General features: G+C 33.5%; 1 protein-coding gene across 12 annotated transcripts in view; it reads right to left on the bottom strand.

The window, feature by feature from the left end:
* Positions 1 to 17606, bottom strand: part of KIAA0825 (KIAA0825 ortholog) — a 404341-nt gene that overhangs the window by 152230 nt on the left and 234505 nt on the right. For 2 of the 12 annotated variants that reach the window (XM_081498692.1, XM_081498693.1), the window contains one exon: positions 13270 to 14387. The exons of the other annotated variants lie outside the window; for them this stretch is intronic. In XM_081498692.1, the coding sequence (XP_081354818.1) occupies positions 14372 to 14387 (16 nt within the window). In that variant the 3' untranslated portion in view covers positions 13270 to 14371. Of the gene's footprint in view, positions 1 to 13269; positions 14388 to 17606 lie in introns of those variants that run through there. 12 annotated transcript variants of the gene reach the window in all.

Below are 17606 nucleotides of genomic sequence, written 5' to 3' on the forward strand. Positions count from 1 at the left end.
CTTAATGTGCTTTGCTTTATGTCACAGCCTTTATTACTACCTGATGTTATGTTACATACTAATCCAGTTTATTGTCTTATCATTAGACTGTAAACTTTAAGAAGGTAAGCATTCTGTCCAACTTGTTCCCTACTGCTCCCCCTGAGCCTAAAATAGTCCTGACCTCATAGGCATGTTAATGCTCATTGTTGACATAACAAATCTTTCATTTTTTACAAATGAAAAATATCAGTTAATCCCATTGATATGTAAAAATCACACCTTACAAAGGAAAAAATGTTATGGTACTTGGACACTAATCCACCTTTCAGAATGTATTTGGCATGATTACTTTTTTAGTAATGACTTTCAAAACCAGTTTGATTTTTCAAATGCAGTTCTGACTTTTAAAAGAAAGTACTTTCTAAATGTACACACTAGGACAGAGGGAAAAAATGAAAAGGCTGACAAATTCTTTACTCTTATATTTTTAAAATGTGTTCTGAGATTTAAGAAGTAATTATGTAACTCTTCCTACTAAGATTTTGTTAAATAATTTACTATTTGACAGTTTGTGTCACAGTTTTTCACACTATATCTGGAGTTATGAATGAAACTATAAATGGCCTACTACTATGATCTAAAGTAGAAATCCCAAGTGTAAAATAGGGTAAAATAGAAATCCCAAGGGTAAAGTGTTTATTTATATTAACAGGTTAAATACCATAAAGTTATCAACTATCTAGAAGAAATATTATGAATAAATGCTAATACCTTTCAAGAGTTATAAAAGTGAGCATTGCATGTTATTTATTTATGCTATGTACTCAGTTAGTGGCATGAATGTTACTAATAAAAAGCTGGTGTTTATAGCGTGCTTACTTTGTGCCAGGTACAATCTGAAGTCTTTGATAACTTCATCTAATCCTTGAAACAACTTTACAAAGCAGCTCTATTTTACAGATGAAAATACTGAGGCCTTGAAAGGCTGTCTGCCCAATAACACACAGAGAGAAGATGGCCGGTCTAAGATTTGAAGCTAAGCAATCTAGCTCCAGAACATAAAAAGTTAACCACCATGGAGTTACATCACATGTTCTTCGCTCTGTGATTCTGCCAGCAAAGTGTATTTATTTCACTTAGCAAAGAGGTTTTTCATATGAAACAGATTATCAATAATGGGAAATTCTTTCCTGAACTGTACTTTGAAGGTAGCTAATCACCTTTTGATTTGAAAATTATGGTCATGGAAAATAATTTATTTAACACATTGCTCATCTTCTAGTTGTCTTCAATTATTTAAAGGCACACTCATTAAAATCATGTTTAACAGGGGCTTCCCTGATGGGTCAGGGGCTAAGGTTCCACACTCCCAATGCAGGGGCCTGGGTTTGATCCCTGCCTTTTCAGGAAACTAGATCCCACATGCCGCAACTGAAGATCCCACGGGCCTCAACTAAAAACCAGCACAGCCAAATAAAAAAATTAATATTTTGTAAAAACCATGTTTAACAGAAAATAAATTTCCATTAGTAATGTTGAATGTGTATAATTTCTAGACAGATTATTTTCATAAAAAGTAAGTTAAAAATGATTGTAACTTACAAAATTTTACAATTAATATCTCACTCTAAATACCAAACAAACTACAGACATCTTACCAACAAACAGATATTGTTTAAATTGTTTTTTTCTTTTTTTACATAATTTGAACAGTCAAAAGCCACACAAAAATGTCAAGATGTGTGCTGATGATGAAATTTGCTTTTAGGGTCTTAGAGACCAAAATTTTGCTGATTTACTCTTTGATTTCTAACAGCTGTAAAATCATTCTCACTGGAAAGCAGAAACCACAGAGATTTAAAAAGAAAATTACACTTTAAAACTCTTCAGAACAGAATAACATGCATGTACTAAGCCCCGAGAGGATCAATGTCTTAACCACCTAACTTTTAATATCTTAAATGTCTCTGTTATTAATATATTGTCTTTTTATACACACTACTATATATAAAACAGACAACTAATGAGAACCTACTGTGTAGCACAGGGAACTCCACTCAGTGCTCTGTGGTGACCTAAATGGGAAGGAAAACTAAGGACGAGGGGATGTATACACGTATCTATGTATACACATGTGTATGTATGTATGTGTGTATGTGTATACGGCTGATTCACTTTTACTGAACAGCAGAAACTAACACAACATTGTAAAGCAACTATACTCCAATTTCAGAAAAATACGTTGTCATTATAAGGTACATAACCTAAAAAGACCAAAAAGTAATAGCTTTCAACAATTTAAAGGGTGCCCAATCTACCAGAAATCAACCAGAGTTACCCATCTATAAAGTAACTGCCAAATAAGGCTATCACCTACTAAACATATAAGCTAATAATTAAAAAAAAAATAACTGTCAACTTCCTATATGTTAGATTGTCCAACGCTCTGCATTCTACAGGCATGCTTTGCACTCCAGCTGTAGCAGTAAAATTACTGAAACTGTAATTCTCTTAATATTTAAATAATATATTAAAATTTAATTTTCAGCACCTGGAAGAATCTGTTTGTGTGCCAGCAAATGAGGTAGCTGGGCCTGGAGCTCCTATACATATGGGACTCAAAAACAACCTATCACAAATAATTACTAAGCTAGAGCAGCTGTAGTCACCACAGTAGTCATTTAAAAATCAGGTCAAAGTTGCTTGAATTCTTCTCCATTTTCAAGATACCATGCGCATAAATTCTGTGGTGTTTATCTTTTTCTATTTGCCGCATTTTGTAAATTATTTATTTTTACTGATAATTGTAGATTGAGGTGGAAAGGGCAGCAAGGGCATCTTGTGATTTTTTTTTTTTAAGTTGGACATGTTAAAAGAAATTAAGCTCCTGATTTCTCAGGTTCTTTAAATGGCTTACGTGAAAGTGCCGATCTGAAAGGCCATGTATTTGTGTAATCAGTTTACAGGAAGGACATATTCTGTGAATAAACGAACAAACAAAAAACCAAGGTATATTTACTGCTGTATGTATCTGGTGTCCACACCCATTGTGTGTGTATGAAATGAGTCTAAACAAAGATATACATATACAGCATTAATAAGATATTCTTCAACGTATTCTCTATATTTTTCCAAACCATGATGCCATCTGGTCTATGTATAAGAGAAAATAATTTAAATTTTATAATTTATTGAATTTGAGCAAATTACTAGGGGAGGGGACTGCTGAATTGAAGCTTCAAAAACATTTAATATTTTAGACACTTTCATTCACATCTAAGAAAATAAAACTGTTTTAAAGAAAGTCTTATATAGACACAATTCCTAAGTTCACAACCCTATCTGAAATTGGATAGGTATTACATCTCCCCTCTTCCATTTCTCATCATTCCTAATGTACTTACTGAGAAATAAAAACTCCAGAGAGCATGGAACATCTTAGGATTTTTTTCCCATCACTTTAGTGAGAGTCACATTGCTTTACCCAAAAGCTCTAGATAAAATGAAAATTAATTTGAAAAAGTGTCTTTAGTAAAAGGATGACAGCAGCAATAACCTCCATACAAATAGAAATTTTAATTGCTTTATTTTTAGATTTCCAATCCAATTCTTGGATATGGAAAAAAGTATAAACATCTGTTTTGGGGAAGCATCAAATAACACCCAACACCTGATATTTAGGAAGAAAATAAATTAAGATTTTTGTTGTGGTTGTTGGAGGGAAAGATGGGGATTAGAAGACAGGAAAAAATGTACCAAGAATTTATACACTATTACCTTCAATCATTTTGATGTGAGTCATTCATACCACCACCATGCTAACAAGACATCCAATTTACTAAACAATGAATACTGAAAATACATTTAAAAAGGTACAAATGACTGTCCAAAGAATGACACTGAAAAATATTAAGTAACAGCTCTACCTCGAGATAAGCCTCACCATTAAAGAGTCTTAATGAAGAGAGCCTTCAAAGGCTAAATCAGGAGGCATTGATTAGATTGCCTCTAACTTTGTGTTTTGACACCTTCGTCTTCCGTGGCATTATATTGTCTCTGTGCATCTTACAAAGGAAGCATTTTACTAGGCCCACACAAGAACAGGAGACAGCAACGCTTATGAAAGAGACTGTCAAGGGTGTGAGCCAAAATGGGTCTCATTTGGATTTCAAGTGAAGAAAACTCCTAATGCATTTCATTACAATGTATGCGAACCTCTGAAAAGAAGGATGGATTGGGATTCTCATCCCCATTAATTTATTGAAATGGATTCAGTTTTTTCTTGTATATCAAGAGAGACCATGTGTTTCAAGCAAGGTAACAATATTATAGTCCCAATAACCAAATATGCCACGATTCAGTATGCTCTTCTGTGAGATAAAGAGGACGCAATTTTCCTGATAATTGGGATTGGGGTTTAAAAATAAATCCTACAATAGCATGGCAACAAATAAATATTCTTTGTTAGTATCAGTTTTAAAGATATGATCAAGCTGCTATACAACATAGGGATTGATTCAGGCTTTGTTACCAGAGCAGGCTTTTTACCATTTGAAATCCTATTTTTTTCCCCTGCTACTGTCATTCACATATTGACTTTTTACTTCATTGAGGAATTGTGTGCATAATGTAATTAGGATAACACCAAAGAAAAAGTCATATTTTATTAAAAGATAGTGAAAAGAGAATGAGACAAAGTCACAGCATTTTAAGCACTGTATTGAGGTCTATATATACATTCCTTCCTACGAATGTTCTAGTCATCAAGGCACCTATTAGGTAATTCATGATTTTTAAAGAGGTGTTTATAGTTGGCTGATTTGCCAACTTCATTAAAATGATATCCACCATTCAAAAAATTTCTATCCTTAACCACAGAGAAATGCCATGATCTAATGCTCTTCGACATCCTAAATAATTTCATAAATCTACAGGATTACAAATATAAGACATATGCTCTCATTGCTCTTTAACACCATTAACATTTAGAGATGATTGATTATGTTATACCAATAACATTCAGTGAATTCAAAGCTGATCTATTTTTTATGTAAATCACACAACCTGCTAGTCAAATTAAAGGTTAAATATACATAAAGTCTTAGAATAAAATACAGATAATCTTTCACATGGAACATGGACCCATGATGCACATACTCAAATGTAATAGGATCCACAAATTCACAGGTTGCTTACTAATTATATCCAGAAAACCAGCATGAGCAGGTCCTCCTTATGTTGTTATACATTTTATTCCAAATGGGAATAATATATCCACAGCAAAGTAGAATTGCAAAATATAGCTAGAAAACACAATTGGGAATAACTGTACATTTACAAACTTGGAAAGAACCCTCTATAAACAAATTCATATTCCTTATTTAAATTTTCCCAAGGATCTAACTATAAAATAGATACACTAAGAATACATATAAACAAAATATTCAGCATGTGTACATACATGTTGATGTATGTGTGTATCCAGATATTCTTCAAGCAACAGAAAACTATATACAAACATTCTAACAGCAAATCTCAATTAAGTCTAGTATATGATTATTTTTTTTAAGTTTATACATCTACCTGTAATACAGACAATAGAGGAAATTTTTTGATGAATTGTAATTAAATTAGAATGATGTATGTTCCTTATTTTTATCTTGACAGTTCTTGTATTCTCAGGCAGAGCCTATTACACACAAATATACAGCAGGTTACTTGTTGAATAATGTATTTCAAGTACTTAAAATTACCAGGGAGTTGCCTAAGATCTACATGTGAATACATATTTTGGCCTTAATTTTCATCAATGCATTTCTTCAATTGAGTATATTTTATAATCTACCAGAAAAGCAGTTAATATCAGGTTTTTTTCAGGATATAACAAAGATAATCATGCCATCTTTATGATATAAACTTTATGACATTCTGAATAAAACTGACAAGTATAAAATTTGATCCATAAAATAAGTGATATACTTATGTTAATTCACCTTTTAAAAGATATTATGTGTTGCTCCGTTTTTTTGACAAGGCTTCCATTCATACTAGAGACATGTTGAAAAACACTATATTTTCTCTCAATAAGGAAAATCACTTTACCCACTATCATGCTTGTTCTGTCTCAATAAAAAATCAATCATCAAATGCTTGCTTCCAAGTTTTACTTGTTAAACTGCCAATTTATGCATACAGTTTGGCTCAGCAGAATTTCACTCTACCATTTCTTTCATTATTATAATTTTGTACATCTCATAAAGTGTTTAAACTCAGGGGGTAGGGGAAGTTATGAAAGTTTATATGTGCTTCTATGCAGCAATTGATGTTAGGGTTAAAATACAGCGGTAGGATGTAGTTCCAGATGATCATTTTTAAAGAAAAAGAAAAACCATATCTTTCTGTGGTTTTTCAAAGTAATAAAGGCCTGATTGATCCCACTGACTAAGGCAATTGAATCGGTTGTCTAAATGGTTGCAACGTCAATGTCAGATATGTGGTTATCTTTTCATCTGGGCCCACTCTTGAATGTAAAAATCAGATGTTTGAAGGACATTTCACTGACCTGTTATGGCCTCTACGACTCTCAAGCACAATACTAGTATTCCTTATATAAGTGCCACATTTTGGATAAAAACCATTTCATCATTGATGCCTTTGCGACATCTGGCGGTCCTTAGGATATATAAAAATTACTTTTTGTTTTTCCAAATCTATCCGCACTTGAAATTCCAGACCAAAAGCCTTTGATACCCCCTAGCGGGGGCACAAAAGCACTCTGGCCTGTAAGCTAGGACGTGGACTACCATGAATCCATATGGTGCAAAAGGTCACAAATCTTGAGATGTGGTGACATCATGACAATAAGACACTTTCTAGACAGAAGCTGACCCATTTTGAATATAAAAAGGACACTGATCACATGTTCCCACACATTTAATACTATAGAGAAAAAAGAAATATGCTAAGTGCTCTACACAGACGCTGAACAGTGGTGTTTAAGGGTACCTAGAGTTCTCAGACTTAAGGAATATTACCCAGAAATTCCTTGCAAGATTACTTTAAATGACCTCTGCGTCCGGGTTTTTTATAAGCTGATGCTCAGCAAATGTTAATAAGCAGAGGAGAAGTGGCTGAATCACAGGGACCATGTTTCTATGCAGTCTTTCCTTCTTTTTTAAATTATTAATCCAGCCATACTGAAGCTTGTTCTACATGCTTCAGCCTCTGTGTATATTTCTAGCAAAGCACGGAACTTGAATATCACTTTATGCAGAATAAAAAACTGCCCTTTGGATTTTTGTTCTTGCTCTATAGCCAATTCAATATGAGGAAGGGAGAATAAAAACTCATTTCCATCTCTTCATTACAATCTCTACAGGTATATTTGCTGTCCACATTGAGAAATCATGACTTCACTAATTCTTTGCTCAGCAGGAGAAAATTACATGTACTATACAGTTGATTTTTCATTTATTCTGTGTCTTGGTGAAGTAGCACACTTGACAGCAATAAGATCAAATTCAAGTGCACTGTGTTTATTCTCTATTTTCAACCTTCCTCTCAAATATTTATCTGAAAATCTATATTATTTTGGCTTAAACTAGTACTTTCAAGGAGTTTTCCAGAGAAAAGAACTCAGTTTTTCCAGATTTTGTTTTATAGCCAATATTTAATATGTATCTCATTTTTTATTTTTCAAGTGATTAATAATTAATAAGCAGTCAGTGTAATAGATAGCAGAAACACTTCTCCTGACACAATACTAAGATTTATTATATATATGCATACATTACTTAGTTGCATTCAAAGATATTTCTGTTTCATAATTGAATCAGTTTATTTTTATTTATTAAAAAACATATAGAAACTATCCCTGTAGAAACTATCCCTGTAGAAATGAGCTTGAATTTACATGTAACCTTTTAAAATCTCATATGTATTAAAAATTATCAGATGTCTTCCATTAGTTACATACTGCTCTCAGGGTGGCAAAAACTTCCCTTGTTAGTGTTTACAGATTGAAATTAGAAATGGATATACTTACCTTTTAAAATTATTCCATGTTCTCCATTTTGACAATACAGGATCACACAGAACAATAAAGTAAAGAGAGCTTGATATTGCATTCCCTTGTCATCGCTTAAAAGGATCTTTTTTAACTGCGAAGGCAGTATGATACCAAAAACACCAGTGTGCATTATTTTTAAAAAGATAAAAGAGGAAAAAAGTAAAATAACCTATTATCACTATATTACTCATTAATATTTTAGATTATAAGATGGTTTGATAAATAAAGTAAAAACTATAATGAAATACATTAAGTAAAATTAATGACATTTAATCAAATATAACTGTTTGCCTAAAACATGCTTTGTATCATAAATATTATAACAGAAGCTAAAAGAAACTGATAACAGACATACCTTTATAATAATATGGATTAAATTTTTTAAAATGTTAAAGCAATAATTTTGATGAAGGATAATACCATATACATAATCCTCCTACCTGTAATCACATACAAAACTAGCAAAATATGTTTTCAATATGACTACACATATAGATATAAAAAGTAAAGTCATAATTCTACAGTAAATTTTATTTTCTTAATCTGTCTTTTAGAAATATATTTGTAGGATATTATGGAGAAATTTTAGTATGTGACTTCCAGGGCCACACTAAGAATTACCGAAATAAATCCTGCCCTCAACTCTCAATACAAATAAATGGAAATTTTGCTATGTTATCTAAGTGTTTATTAAAGTTATTTTGTTTTGTGAAGGCCATGTTGGAAGCACCAAAAAAGGTGAAAAGACAAAGAAGGATTAAGAAGAGTAAGAAAATTAAATGGAAATCAGCAAACAACTAAATGATGTTAAATATGGAAGGCATTGAAGGAGATCCAACAGAAGCATAATTGGTATGTCTTAAGAAAAAAAAGAATTAAACACATGGAATGGGGGAAATATCCAAAGATATAATTTAAGAAAACTTACCAGAAATAGATTAAGATGTGAATAAACAGATTGAAGGGACACATTCTCTTGGGGAAACTGACACAGAATGATATTCTGATGCTGGGAAAGATGGAAAGCAGGAGAAGGGGATGACAGAGGATGAGATGTTGGATAGCACCACCACCTCAATGGACATGAGTTTGAATAAGCTTCAGGAGTTGGTGATAGAGAGGGAAGCCTGGCTTGATGTAGTCTATGGGGTCGCAAAGAGTCAGACACGACTGAGCAACTGAACTGAATGACTGACTGATAACATCAAGACATATACTGGTGAGAGAACTGATCTTCAAAGGTGAAGGAACAATTGTTTTTGTCTTTCAAGTTTAAATATCAAGTTACTATAAGAGGGAAAAAATTGGCTGGCTACTTAAGAGGAGATGATACTAACTGGAGTCCACAGAAGAAATGAAGAACACCAGAACAGGTAAATACACTGGGTGATACATTTTAAAAGACTAAATAAATATTACTACTCTTTCTTTACTCTTCACTATTTTCCCAACTTCTTTAAAAGAATAGGTTGCATAAAGTAGTACTCAAAAATGAATTATTGGGTTTAAAACATATATAGACTTAATACGTATGGCAATAATAGCACAAAAAAAGAAGGCGGAAATGGAAAAATATAGGAGCAAAGTTTCTATGAAGTAAATTGTAAAAATATGCATATTTTAATACTGACAGCAAATAATAAGAAAATAAGTCAAAAAGTAGTAAAAATTCAGTTGAGGGGCAAAATGTTTCAGAACAGGACAAATCTTGTTCTGCTACCAAACTGATCTACCATTCTTAATGAGATTCAATGCATGCTTTCATAAGATTTGTTTGGAAACAAAAAACCTTTCAGCTCTGAAAATTCTCTATTCTTTTTCCACTTTGGAGACTCTGTATGTCTAATCTCTGGTATGGAAAAAAACTACCCAGGGGTTCCCTGATATTTAAATAAAATGTTTAGTTGAATTAACATATGATATATTCTTAGCCCATATGTCAATATATATCATTTATATAAAATCATTAAAAGCAAATTTTATTCTACATATGCCTATTATTATAAATATTAATTATTAGTTAATATAAACATTGATATGTACTTAATATTGTCACAGTTCAGGGCCCCTGGGTATACTTTTCTTACGTCATTTAAAGTTCAGGGCAATGGAAGACAATAAAACAGTCTAAATAATTAAGCTAATAAGATTAATATGATACTGCTGCAATAAACTATATTAATTACTCTGATACGTGAAGAAGTTCGCAATGGATACACGTTAGTGACCTTCAGCTACTCTAGAAGGCACACGGAGTTATACAGACCTTACCTGGAGTATCAGATACAAGCATCAATTAAGCTCCTTAATGGAGTCAAGTTGTAGTGGGAAAAAGCAAAATGCAGCAAAATTTTATAGTTTGCCAAAGTCAAATTCTACAATAATTCACCAGTATCTAGTATAGGACTAGAAAAGGCTTGAGATGTACTAATTAAGTACAAAAGAACACAGTCTGTAAAGATCTCTATATTTACTTTCTGTTATGCTTGAAAATATGCTTTTCTCTTATATTTTACAATAAAATCTTTAAAGACAGCATATGTGTATTATAGGCATGTTTGGGCTTCCCAGGCGGCGCTAGTGGTAAAGAACCTGCCTTCCAGTGAAAAGAACATAAGAGATGGGTGTTTGATCCCTGGGGCAGGAAGATCCCGTGGAGGAGGGCATAGCAACCCACTCCAGTATTCTTGCCTGGAGAATCCCATGGACAGAGGAGCCTGGAGAGCTGTTACACTCCACTGGGCTGCAAAGAGTTGGACAAGACTGAAACAACTTAGCAATGCATGCATTATAAGAATGTTAACATTCAACAGAATATTTGAATCAGATATCATTACAACTTGAATTCTGCCAGCAGTCTGGAGTGAAAAGGACTTAGGCTGTGGAGTCAACCATCGCCTTTGACTTGAAGTCCACCCTAGTCATGTAAAAACTGTGTGACATTCAACAAACCCTTATCTTCTTTCAACCTATTTCCCTAACTTTATAATGAAAACTACGACAAGTGTTTAACACAAAGTTTTGAGAATTAAAAGTTTGTGTAAAAATGTACAGCGTGTTGCTAATCAAGTAACAAGTGGTCTAAATGTATGAAGCTCCATAGGCTTTCCTTTAGAAGACAGATTTCTTCACATTTTAAAATACGTTTTCACTGGATAGTCAAGAATATTCTTGTGTGGAAACCAGCTATGAAGAGTACAGATCAAGTTAAAAACTGCCCCAAACTATGTTATTTGAGAAGCTACAGCTCATTCTTTCATTTTAATGAAATTAAAAAAATAAGCAGACTAGATTTATAACTTTGCTGTGAGGGTATAAAGTTATACTTCAAAAATGTGAAGAGACAATAAAACCATGAAACAACAATTAGTCAAATATTTTTAAAGAGCTATTTATTAGAACAATGAAAGAGAAAATTTACCTTTTAAGCATTGCTACTACTTAACATTTTAAAAGATTCCTTTTGTATCCAAAAGACAATGGGACAGTCTGATTTTCTATATACCATTTATAGAGGTTTAACTGTATATCATATAAAGCTTCCAGTTTCATCCAAATCTACTGTTAAATTACCCATGTAATTATCCCAGTAGAAATCATTATACTTTTTATTATTAATTTTATTAACACTTTACTGGTAGGAGTCTGGGTATATTAAAATGTACTTCTCAGAGATTTTATTATGACAAGTAAAGAGAACACTTCTTTATTATTTTACGGGGGGAGAAGTGTGTAGTTACTAAGCCACTAACAATATAGGTAGAAAATAAATGGCCATTAGGCTTATTTCAAAGCATACTTTTCAAAGATTCCAATGGTAGCATCTTTATACATACATATCCATTAAAATGAAGCTAATTCAGTTCTGTATTCCACCTACGATGCGACTGTGATGTGAAAGCTCTTCTAATTTTTGTCAACAAGAGAGTAGTTACTACAAGTTATGCATAAATGTACACAGATAGGAAAAAGACTGAAGGGGGAATTTTATGAGGATGCTCAAAACAAATGTTTTCAGAGTAATATGAGCATAGAATATTGTGTACAAATAAAAATTTCAAAATGCTTATATATCTTTTAGTTGGAATTTTAACCTTTATTAATGTTTCTTACATACTTTATTTTCTAATCATATAGCATTATTAACTGTCCTCAATCAAACTAAATTCAGTTAATAAAGGATCACAGGTAAGATATTGATTAAAATTTTGGTACTTCGGTAAATTCTCAGTATATAATTCTCATTCTTCTATTCCCTTTCTACTATAATCCTATTCATTCTCCAACTATTTTCAAATCAAAATAAATACTTACTGAGGGCTTCCTCTGTGCATGTATCTATACCAAGAGTAAATCAATTTGAATGCTTCTTAACCAAGAATTTCCAGTAGAATCCTGGGTATACAGAAATTTTATAAATATCAGATAAATATATAATATCAGATGAAAGTGAAGGAGGAGAGTGAAAAAGTTGGCTTCAAACTCAACATTCAAAAAACTAAGATCATGGCATTCAGTCCCAACACTTCATGGCAAATAGATGGGGAAACAATGGAAACAGTGACAGACTTTATTTTCTTGGGCTCCAAAATCACTACAGATGGCAACTGCAGCCATGAAATTAAAAGACACTTGCTCCTTAGAAGAAAAGTTATGACCAACCTAGACAGCATATTAAAAAGCAGACACATTATTTTGCCAACAAAGCTCTGTCTAGTAAAAGCTATGGTTTTTCCAGGAGTCATGGATGGATGTGAGAGTTGGACTATAAAGAAAGCTGAGCACCGAAGAACTGATGCTTTTGAACTGTGGTGTTAGAGAAGACTCTTGAGAGTCCCTTGGACTGCAAGGAGATCTAACCAGTCCGTCCTAAAGGAAATCAGTTCTGAATATTCATTGGAAGGACTGATGCTGAAGCTGAAACTCCAATCCTTTGGCCACCTGATGGGAAGAACTGACTCATTGGAAAAGACCCTAATGCTGGGAAAGATTGAAGGCAGGAGGAGAAGGGGACGACAGAAGATGAGGTGGTTGGATGGCATTACTGACTCCATGGACATGAGTTTGAGCAAGCTCCCAGAGTTGGTGAGGGACAGGGAGGCCTGGCGTGCTGCAGCCCATGGGGTCTCAGAGTCAGACATGACTGAGCGACTGAACTGAACTGATACAATATCAGATAAATACATATATATGTAATTACAGAAATTATAGAAATATCAGAGTTTGTTCACTTTTATTTAGATAACTATGAAATGGGCCACAAATTAACTCTTTATTAATTTCTAGTTGTAAAAAATCCATCCCCATTCCCCACATATCCCTACTCAATTCTTCCAAAGCAACTTTTCAATATCAAGTTAAGGTCAACAAAAGAGTAGTAATCAAAATGCTTTATGGAAATTTATACATAATCTACTAATATTTTGGCAGAACAGAGATTAACAAGGAATGTGAATTAGAGTATGATTCACTATAGGACATAAACTTTAATCTCTATTTCCTTTTTCACACCCTGGTTTATTTAGTATTTATTTTATCTTTCCAAGGGACAGAGAAATAGCTAGACTTCTCTGGTGATGCATCATTAAAAAAATACAGAGAGACTAAAATCCAATGAAAATTATGATTTCTTACGGATCAAAAGGAAAACCCCCCAAATCAAGCAGTTTACCTGAAGTAAAAATTTCTTTTAGTTAGAAATAAAAGTATTTACATGGTTCTCCCATTAAAACATATCTACAGACATTTTCTTCTTAGTGAAAACACTTCTGAATGCACAAATCAAGCTAATATACAAGCTAAAAAAAGGATTTTCACTACTGATAAAGCCTTGACACAGGCCAATTCAATCTTCCACCCTTTCATGTAATACAAAAGAATAGATCCTTAAGATAAAGGATATTAAATAACCAATAGAAAACAAAATGAAAAATAAAAACACTAATAGAGATTTTTATGACAGAAAAGAAGGCCAAATTTCTTTTTCAAGAAATTTGAATTTTATGAAATAAAATAAACGTTTCATAGCAGGCTTGGAGGAACGTTAACATTTCAGAATCGCCTCTTAAAGACAAAAGAGTTGGAATTTTGCCGTGTTAAAATGTTTATGGATGGGTCTAGTTTGACAATTTAGCCTGTCGGATGTGACTTTCACAGTCTGTTGGCAGTTTGTAGGCAAGCCATCACACCTGTGACGCTGCGGTTGATTAATGAGTCTTTCAGCTCATTGCTACCATCTGAAGGAGGGCTATGGCCTTTCTGAGCTTCACTGGTTTATTCGCCTTAAACTGCAGTCCTGCTGAGGTATCTTCCATAAGAAAATCACACCTGGTTAAAGCTAATGAAAACTTCAATATGTCATTTTTTAGACAAGTCAAAAAGCATGTAAAACTAGACAAAAGATGTATTCAAGTAACATGAATGTAGTTTTGTCATAACCTGCCAATCCAAAAAGTCACATTAAAAAAGTTTTCCTATGACATGTCTCAGGGTCGACTTTTAGAGTGGTAATTTTACATTCTCTGTGCTGTAAGAAGGCTTTTCAGTGCCAGCTCTTGTGCTACTTACTTGACCTGTTTTCATCAGAACTAGGAAAGTTCTAGCTCCTGACCAGATATCTATGTAGCTTTAATTGTCTGTAGATGATCAATCCCACTGGGAAATTTTTAGGCCTTATTTCAAGATTCTCACCTTCAGTTGTTCTACTTGAAGTGTGTCTGGTATTCCATGACTTCTTCTCAAGTGCAAGGCAGCACTGCTACTGGTTTCCCCCTAATCTTGCTCTAGAGACTGAAAAGGCTTTTAAAACAAAACCACATAATGCCCTCCTTATACTCATAAAGTGTGAACCAGAGAAGAGGCAGGTCGACTGTGAAAGCAATCTAGCATAAGACAAAAGGGTGGGCAATTAAGGAAACATGGAAGACAAGAATCTTTTTCTCAGGGTTTCATTCTTTAGCTTCATTTTTGAATCACTATGAATTTCCAATAACATGTAAATAAATTGACAATAACATTTAAATAGATACTAAAATATATTTTAAAAGTCAATGCTTATTACTCTTTAATCTAGATTTTGGACCAGCATTCTCTTCCACAGTTTACGTATTTTATACAAAGTTTAGTTTTAATTAAGTGAAAGAAAGACTAACAAAATTCTTAGTACTATCAATAAGTGAGCAGCTAAGAATCACAAGTTTCCATTCTGCCAGTCACCATTTTCTGACCTTTATATTTTTATCACAATCACTGCTACTTCTCCAACTGCTTATTTGATGCCTATATTAAGAATTATGGAATAAAAAATATTTAGTAGTGTACTAATCTTGTAATGTGGTGATGTTTATTTGGAAGGACTGATTTGGCTGATAAAAATATTGATTCCTTCAAGAACTTAACAATGTCAACAATGACTTTTTGTTGATACTCCTGTAGTATTTGATTATTTCAAATGCACTCATGTAGTATTTGATTATTTCAACAAGTTTTCAAATTGTATCAATTATTTCAATTTTGGCTGCAAAGTTAAATCACATGGAAAACTTTTAAAAAGTACCAATGAATGACTGTGCCTCTCCTGAGAAATTCTTTAGTTTTTTTTTTTATACTCTTCCCAAGTAACTCTATTAATAACACGTGTCCATGATTAAGTATCAGTGTACTGTATAATAATCCTCATGGTCATTTTGCTAATCTAAAAGCATAAACAACTTAATCCTACCAAGGAAAAGAGATTTCTCAAACTAAGCTGGAAAATAAAGTCATCAGTCTTTAGGATTCTTATATCTATTATTTCAGTTTATAAGAAAATATGCTGGACCATGAGACAGGAATCGTGGGCCTAAGTTGGTGTTCTGCTACCTACTAGTTCCATGCCTTCAGTAAGGCTCTCAAGACAAATATTTTCTAAATTATAAAATGAGAAAGTTAATATGTCTTCCAGTTTTCAGAGCATGTTCTCAAATAATTTCCAAGGGTGCAGAGTGCTGTTCTTAAATATGAATCAGAGAATCATTTGATTGCATAAATAAAGTTCAGACTTAAGCCACAATGAACAAATGTGCATCACAAAAGCCATCATGTTCCTCTCCTGTCTGTGGCAGACATTGCTAATTGATCTTAGCATTACAGAAAAAAGAAAAACAACAACAACAACAACACTCTCCTGGAGTTTTCACTCATGATAAAACTATATTCTATCTGGGAGTTAAGTATTTACACACTGTTGAAGGAGTTCAGGACAGGAACCTCAAAGTACGCTGCTTTGGTGTACTGATTATTTTGAGCTGAAGATATCTGAAACACAGCCTGTACAGGGAGAGGAATTCTCTGAACTCTCCTATCTGTCTAAAGACAGATTCTCCAAAAGGAACTCAATTGCCATAAGTCCCCTTCCCAGATGTATCATTAACCTGGGAAGACTGATTCTTCTCACAGGAGAAGAGATTAGAGGTCAACACCACACCCAAACTATCTGGGTTTGTCTGATGATGTCACAAATTGTCACATTGTTATTTACTTGCTAAATTGTGTTTGTCTCTTTGCAACCCCAAGGACTGTAGCCTTCCAGGCTTCTCTGTCCATGGGTTTTCCCAGGCAAGAATACTGGAGTGGGCCATTTCTTCCTCCTGGGGATCTTCCCAACCCAGGGATCCAATTCGCATCTCCTGTGTCTCCTGCATTGGCAGGTGGAATCTTTACCCCTAAGCCACCTGGGAAGTCACACAAACTATCACACTTCACAGTATTCTTCTAAAAACTGGTTCTTCTTTCCTAAAAATCTTTTACTCTCCCATAAATGGCCTACATTCCTTCTCCCCTTCATCTAGTAAGATGATATATAAGTTCTCAAACCTCACCATTTTGGAGGGTATTCACTTTTTCTCCCTGGTAATACACCTGTGCATGTAATATTAAAGACAAACAAATTTGTGAACCTTTTTTCCTATTAATTTATCTTTCTCTATTTATTTTATAGACCCAGCTATCAAACCTATCAGAGTAGAGGGAAAATATTTCTCCATCTCCCTTGTTTTCTTTAAAGAGATGATGTAAACAGAGTAGTCAGCAGAGGACCAAAAATGTCCAGAAAGTATAAAAACTTGTTAGCACAATTCAGAAACAAGGATACCTGACTCTCAATATATGCTTTAGGTCTTAATGGCAGGCATAGCCCCATGGAGAGATGGTTCACTCCTACTCATCAAAAAACTTTTTTTTTTTTGTCACAACCTGGCTTTTGATGTCAATTTACCTTGAGGGAGAGAATGAATAGATCTCCTTCAAGTTGTATTTTTCACTGTAAATTGGTAAGACGGAGCTCTAGTTTTATACAAGTTTCTAATGAGTTTGGTTACTGTGAGTCAGTATTTCTATGAAACCACGTTACCAGACTTTCAAAGCTGAAAACCAGATCATAGAAACACCTCTAAAATCATGTCCTGCCCAAAGGGTCAGCTGGTCCTCTAGTGAGGCATTCAGTGAGAAAAACACGAATATAGAGGAAATAAATAGTTTACAAAGGAAGTATTTTCTTATATAAACTAAGAAAAAGGAA

Source organism: Giraffa tippelskirchi, chromosome 6 (genome assembly GCF_054371585.1).
Source record: "Giraffa tippelskirchi isolate mGirTip1 chromosome 6, T2T-mGirTip1v1.2.pri, whole genome shotgun sequence".
Taxonomy (NCBI): Eukaryota; Metazoa; Chordata; class Mammalia; order Artiodactyla; family Giraffidae; genus Giraffa; species Giraffa tippelskirchi.